Genomic DNA, 7,500 nt, shown 5'->3' on the forward strand with positions numbered 1-7,500 from the left:
GGAGCACACACACGCACACACGCATCCACACACTCGCACTGGCCCGCACGCACGTCAATCAAAGTCTCACTGCGAGGCGGAAGCGCGCACCGCTTCAGCAGGACAATTTCCATCTGTGACTTTGGGGAGAAGAATGTTTGGAGGGATGTTTAAAATGTATTTTATTTTCATGTGGTAGCTGTATATTTTGTGTCTGATCTTGGGTTGTGGGATATGTGCAGAGGGCAACGGTTTTTGTGTTTTTGTTAAGTTAATTGCATTGCGTTAACCTGCAGCTGATTCTGAGACGGTCTAGATGTGTGGACCAATTGAGAGGTTGATTGAATAATTGTTTGCCCGTATTGAAGGGTGTACTAAAACCCAGTGTTAGTTGGGGTTTTGGGAGAGTTAGGAACAGAGAGAAGCAGCTGTGATTACTGGCAGAAGCTGTCTTCAAAATGTGTCATGTAAAACCTGCTGTGAACCAGAGTAAGCAGAGTTTGTATTGAGTAGCTGTTTGGAACCACTGTAGCTTATTTTTCATGTTTGAGTCGCCTTCAGTTTATGATTATTTTCTGTTGCCCTCGTGCACGTTTTCTTTCTGTCGTGGTGAGAATAAAAATGGCCATATATTTTTGATACATCCGAGTTACAACTTGCTTTACTTCAACCCTTCAACCACCAACACTCCAACCGCAAACGTTATCCTGGCAGGAGAAGCATCCGCTACTCCACACCTCCTCTCCTCTCCTCTCCTCTCCCCTCCCCTCCCCTCCTCTCCTCTCCTCTCCTCTCCTCTGAGTTCTGTCACTACTCTCTCCCCTCCTCTCCTCTCCTCTCCTCTCCTCTCCTCTCCTCTCCTCTCCTCTCCTCTCCAGAAGTCATCCAAAATGGGAGAAGAAAGAAAGGAACAGAGGGGAAGAATTGTAAGGGGAGGACGGGTGAAATAATAGAACTGGGTTCAGAATGGAGGCCACATCATTCTCCTTTGCCTCTTTACCTGAAGTTTTTTTTTACCAGTCAGTGTAGCATGATGCATGTGTGTGTGATTCTCTATGTCTGAGTGTGTGTGCATGGATGTGTGTTTTTTGTGTGTGTGTGTTTCTCTGTGTTTGAGTGTGTGTTGGTGTGTGTGTGTGTGTGTGCGTGAGTGTTCGTCCCTGCATACATACGTCCATGTGTGCGTGTGACCTGAGCTCACGTGTTTAAGTCTGCCAAGAACACCATTAGCCTCAAAGTAACTCTGCTTGATATACTGCCTGTCTGTGTCAAAGGGAATACTATAGGTTTTCAAAAGCATACTGTACATGCACTGCACACACACATACTGTACATCTGGATCATGCATACTGTCATTCACACTGCAGAGCCAGACATTTAAAATGTCTCCTACAACACCATACAAAATAGGGGTCAAAAATACACCCATCACACACACACACACACACACACACACACACACACACACACACACACACACACACACACACACACACACACACACACACACACACACACACACACACACTGTTGCTGTGGACAAGTGTGTTTCATGCACCCTGAACACACACACACACACACACACACACACACACACACACACACACACACACACACACACACACACACACACACACACACACACACACACACACACACACACACACACACACACACACACGCACACATACTGTTGCTGTGGACAAGTGTGTTTCATGCACCCTGAACACACACACACACACGCGCACACACACACGCGCACACACACACACACACACACACACACACACACACTCACACACACACACACAACACCCTCCTTACCTTGCACACTAAGGTAAACCCTTGCAGTGGACGCTCCACCCTCGTTGGTGGCTACGCAGGTGTACCAGCCAGCATCGTCAGGGGATACGGAGAGCAGCTCCAGGGACAGGTTGTGTGTGAGGCGGGCGCGGGGGTCCAGGCGGGGGTGCAGGAGGTCCACCCCCCCGCGTTGCCAGGTGAGGTTGAAGGGCACGGTGCTGACCACGTGGCAGGAGAGCAGGGCTCGACCCCCGGGGGACGCCGTGGAGTTGAGGAGGGCCGAGATTGCCGGAGGAGGCTCTGGTGGAGAGGAGAAGAAGAGGAGAGGAGAGGAGGATGAGTGTGAGGATGGGAAATGTGTGTGTTTTGGACTAGGAGTGGAGGAGGGGAGAGGAAGTGGAGTTAGTGTGTGTGTGTGTGTGTGTGTGTGTGTGTGTGTGTGCGTGTGTGTGTGTGTGCGTGTGAGTGTGTGTGTGTGTGTGTGTGTGTGTGTGTGTGTGAGTGTGTGTGTGTGTGTGTGTGTGTGTGTGTGAGTGTGTGTGTGTTTAGGAGTATGCGTGTCTGTGTGTGTGCGTGTATGTGTATGTGTGTACGTGCGTGTGCGCATGTGTGTAGGAGTGGGTGCGTGGGTGCGTGCGTGCGTGCGTGCGTTCGTGCGTGCGTTCGTGCGTGCATGCTTGTGTGTGTGTGTGTGTGTGTGTGTGTGTGTGTGTGTGTGTGTGTGTGTGTGTGTGTGTGTGTGTGTGTGTGTGTCCATGTGTGCGTTGGAAGGCCAGAGACAGGGGGTGCAAGACAGAGAGAAGGTGAATGAATTCAAAATGATTAACAAATGCTTTGTGAGTGTGTGTAGCTGAAGGTGTGCAGTATGTGACTGTGTGACTGTGTGTGTGTGTGAGAGAGAGAGAGTGTGTGTGTACAGAAATGATGAATATAAGACCTGTCTTGGTGTGAGAGCAAAGATCCAAAAGTGTGTGTGTGTGTGGGGGTGTGTGTGCGAGCACGTATGCGGCTGTGTGTGCATATGATGAATTGGAGAGTGGGAGGCCAGGGGTTCTCTTAGGGGGTGGATAAATATGGAGGAGGTCTGGACCTGTCAGACCATTCATTACACACAATATGGGAGTGTGGATGTGTGTGTGTGTGTGTGTGTGTGTGTGTGTGTGTGTGTGTGTGTGTGTGTGTGTGTGTGTGTGTGTCTGTGTGTGTGTGTGTGTGTGTGTGTGTGTGTGTGTGTGTGTATGTGTGTGTGTGTGTGTGAGAGAGAGACAGAGAGAGCGAGAGAGAGAGGGGGGGGAGAGAGAAAAGCCTATGTGTACTGTACTGTATGTGTGTGTGTGGGGGGGGGGGAGTTGCATGTGTTGCATGTAGGTTAAGGAAATATTTTTTGTTTTCAGCTAGTGTTGACAAGTGTTAAATAAAGAGGCCCCCAAATGGCCACGAGGTCTTCCAGAGTGCATACACTACACACACAAACACGCATGCACACACACACACACACACACAGTACGTACACACACATAGAGTATATCATATTGGAAAGTGTCTGAAATGAACTACAATAAGTGACCACAAACACACACACACACACACAAATGTACGCACACACTCATCACTCACTGACCCCATACTAATAAAAAACATTCTACAGTCTGAACAGCGTCAGCCCCCCATGGTGTCTTTTCCCAGAGTGTGCGTGTGTACGGGCACTTTCATGATCTATTGACCAAAAAATAAACATGCTTTTCAACACGCTCAATCTATGGTCAGGAATTTAAATTCCATGTGCTTATGCGTTTGGGTGTGCGTATGTGTGTGCATGTGTGTGTGCGTGTGTGTGTGTGTGTGTGTGTGTGTGTGTGTGTGTGTGTGTGTGTGTGTGTGTGTGTGTGTGTGTGTGTGTGTGTGTGTGTGTGTGTGTGTGTGTGTGTGTGTGTGTGTGTGTGTGTGTGTGTGTGTGTGTGTGTACAGGAAGTGTATTTTTTCCATAGGCTGTAGCCACTTTTGTACCCCCTCAGTCATGCTCTACATCAGATGACCAGGTCATAAACACAAACAGACACACACAGACACAGACACAGACACATACACACACATACACACACACACACACAAGCACACAGACAGACAGACAGACAGACAGACAGACACACACACACACACACACACACACACACACACACACACACACACACACACACACACACACACACAAGCACACAGACAGACAGACAGACAGACACACACACACGCACAAACATACACACCCAAACAGACACACACACACACACACACACAGACAGAGCGTGCAAGCCCTCAATCAATATTGGCCACCTCCCATATAAAAGCCCAATGGTTTTCAATGGACTAGTGGTTGCCTAGCAGTCCTTCCTGTTTGTGTAACCCCTCTATCAGCAAGAGTTGCAGACTCACCAGATACGTCCAGGAAGGTGCGTGCCCGTCCTGTTCCAGCGCTGTTGATGGCAATACACTCATAGTAGCCCTCATCCTTCAGAGACACCTGCTCAATCTCATACAGAGCCGAGCCAGACTCCCTGAAACAAACACAGCACATACTCAAACTGTAGGCCGGGGCCCACTTTCTAAAAAGTCTAAATAACATTTGTGCTGTGTTTCTGTGGAGTATTCATTTGAGTTGAATTGTTTATTGGGTCAGATGTGGGCCTCAGATATTAGTGAACATTTCAAGTGGGCCCCAAGTTGGGAACCCAAACATAGCTTTTAGTGTGTGTGTGTGTGTGTGTGTGTGTGTGTGTGTGTGTGTGTGTGTGTGTGTGTGTGTGTGTGTGTGTGTGTGTGTGTGTGTGTGTGTGTGTGTGTGTGTGTGTGTGTGTGTGTGTGTGTGTGTGTGTGTGTGTGTGTGTGTGCGCGCGTGTGTGTGAGCGCTCACTTGTAGAGCTGGTCAACCCCAAGGCGTGCCCCGTCTCTGGTGAAGCGCACGGTGTAGGGGATCAGGGAGTCCACCGCACACTTAATGGCACCACGCTGCAGGTAGTAGCCAGGAGTCCTGCTGGGCATCTGCACCTTCGGGGCGTCTGAGGATTATATTGGATTACATTAGAATTAGATTAGGTTAGATTAGATTAGATTAAATTCAACTTTATTGCCATTACAACTGTATGAATACAAAAAGAAAACATAAAATGTGCTGCAACCAATTTGTAACCAGAAATGCGAAATACAATAGTACATATATACTGTAAAGACCGGTGTATTTTGGAGCAAAGTCTGTAAATAAATTGTCTCAAAGGGTGGTATCAACTGATCGCTAAATCTGTACTGTACAAGTTTACCCCCCCACACACACACACACTCTATCACTTGGCACCTGCAGTACCCTCTACACCTGATTGGCTTACTCTACTAGACACCCATCTAATGCACTCACCTGGTCTGATGCTGGAGAATGACACCCCTCTACATCTGATTGGTTACTGTACCAGATGCCCCCACATGATTGGCTGACACATGCTAACTGACCACCCCTGTAGCAGACAGCCACCTCACCCACTCACCAGGCACGATGCTGGAGAACGACACACTGGAGACCCTCTGGAAGACGAATCCGTCTCGGTCGTAGCCGGTGACACGCAGGAAGAAGGCCTCGTTGGGCGGCACAAACTCGGTGATGTTCCAGATACCATAGGGCTGGCGGGAGGGGAAGTAGCGGATGGGCAGCGTCTTCAGCACAGCCCCCGTGGTGCTCAGCAGGTCCAGGCGGTCTGGCCGCGCAGGCTTGTCCAGGCCCGTGGTGTTGAGCAGGATGTAGGTTGGGATACCTGCAGGATGCGAAGGGAGGATTTATATGATTCACAAACTGACTAAACCCTACCCTGAACTGTTGTGTCTAGAGCAAAGTCAAATAAGTAGTAGAAATATTTCATTGATTCCAGGCCTTCTGGGTGCGCCGGCTTGTTGAGACTTCTGAGCAGGATGAAGGTTGAGATACCTACAGGATACTTACATTTACATGATTATTTACACTTAGCCTGTTAGTGATTACATTTATCAGCTGTATTTTATACTCAAACAGTGTTGAGTAAAATGAGGGTGGCAAGACATGCAGGGTTGATTTTGCATCATTATGAGACCAACTGACTAGGCCATAACTGGGCCATATCATAAGATAGTTTTATATTGACAGATACACAGTACTAAACTCTGTGAATTAGTCAACAGCAGAAGTATCTGAAACCACTTGGTAGATATGTTGACGTTGCTGACTGACCTTGAACAGGTCGGCTGGAGGTCATCTTGAAGTCCAGCGTGGGCTTCCTGGAGAAGCCAGCCCGGAAGTCAATGGTGCTGAGGCCCGAGATACGCACAGAGTGACGACCTTTGCTCATAGTCTAGAGGACACAGAGAGAGTTCAAAAGGTCAACAAGGCAACAAGACAAGGGATAAGAAAATGGCTGCAAAATGGCTACAGGAAAAAAGAACATCAAATATGTTCCTCTGTGAAGATAGTTTTATGGACTTTCCTTGAGGTAAAATAAAATGATCAAAGATGTCTCTCAGTGATCAAGTTTAACCTTCCCTCTGTTAAACTGTATTGAAATTGGCGACACAGGACCGGAGCTCTCACATGACCAAAGATAACAGATGACAGGGAGGGGAACGGCTCCTCGTGAAGTCCAACTGCAACTCGACAAAGGTCCAACTTACATCCCTAGGAATTATGGGCCCACTGAAAGTAAATTATATGCAGCCCCAACCCAACTGTATCATAGTCGTCCATGGGCTTCTCTGAACTGACTCAGCCCTGTGAATTGGGCTTACCCATCCTAGAGCTAAGCAACACCAATGCTCTCATCGAGAATCCACAAAGGTCCCCTCAAATCCTTAAAGCTACAACTCAAGAAGGCCCCATCAAATCCTTAAACTACCATGTCAACCACCACAGAGGTCCAGCAAAAAAGACTCTTCTGAAACTTCCATTTCAACACCCAGAGGTTCTTTAAGAAAACCCTCTCTCTCAGCTACAACTCATGGAGGTCCAGTGAAAACCTCTGTGTTCCAACTCTTGTCTGTGTTGATTTTGCACTCTAAATGACTTCTGGCTGACATGTTTTGATCTGTGCATCTGGCGGAGGACGTGAAAATGAGCAGGAGGATGCTAAGCATTATCTTTTCATATCCAACCTGAAAGGCAGAGACAGATCTGTCTACAAATCTGGTCCTGATTATGGTCCTTCGAGCGCAGTTGAGTAAGGACACAAGTGTAAATGACTGAAAATCACTGTAAATACAGAGGAGGAAAATAAGGCAGTGAGAGTGTTGATTAAATATGTTCTCAATCGTAAGGATTTAGAGAACGGAAATTACAAGAGCTAGGGAGAATTTATCTCTCTCTCTCTCCCTCTTCTCTCTCTCTCGCTCTGTGTGTGTGTGTGTGTGTGTGTGTGTGTGTGTGTGTGTGTGTGTGTGTGTGTGTGTGTGTGTGTGTGTGTGTGTGTGTGTGTGTGTGTGTGTGTGTGTGTGTGTGTGTGTGTGTGTGTGTGTGTGTGTGTGTGTGTGTGTGTGTAACTGACACTTCTCCCCAAAGAATCCACATCAATTTGTTCAGTGTATCCTTTCATTTCCAAGAGAATAAGCTGTGTTTATGCAAAAACAGCACGCCTTCAGAACCTCAATTGGGGGAACATTTACTGCTGCTTGAACTTCAAAGCGTGCAGGAAAATCATCATCCTTAACACTTCT

General features: G+C 47.7%; 1 protein-coding gene across 2 annotated transcripts in view; it reads right to left on the bottom strand.

Moving 5' to 3' along the window:
* hmcn1 (hemicentin 1) overlaps positions 1–7,500 on the bottom strand; it is a 183,675-nt gene that overhangs the window by 116,539 nt on the left and 59,636 nt on the right. For both annotated transcript variants that reach the window (XM_063201257.1, XM_063201256.1), the window contains exons 7-11: positions 6,029–6,149; positions 5,316–5,579; positions 4,691–4,835; positions 4,213–4,334; positions 1,804–2,082 (exon numbers count right to left, since the gene is read on the bottom strand). In XM_063201257.1, coding sequence (XP_063057327.1) covers positions 1,804–2,082; positions 4,213–4,334; positions 4,691–4,835; positions 5,316–5,579; positions 6,029–6,149 — 931 coding nt within the window. The remainder of the gene's footprint in view (positions 1–1,803; positions 2,083–4,212; positions 4,335–4,690; positions 4,836–5,315; positions 5,580–6,028; positions 6,150–7,500) is intronic.

This window comes from Engraulis encrasicolus, chromosome 6 (assembly GCF_034702125.1).
Source record: "Engraulis encrasicolus isolate BLACKSEA-1 chromosome 6, IST_EnEncr_1.0, whole genome shotgun sequence".
Taxonomy (NCBI): Eukaryota; Metazoa; Chordata; class Actinopteri; order Clupeiformes; family Engraulidae; genus Engraulis; species Engraulis encrasicolus.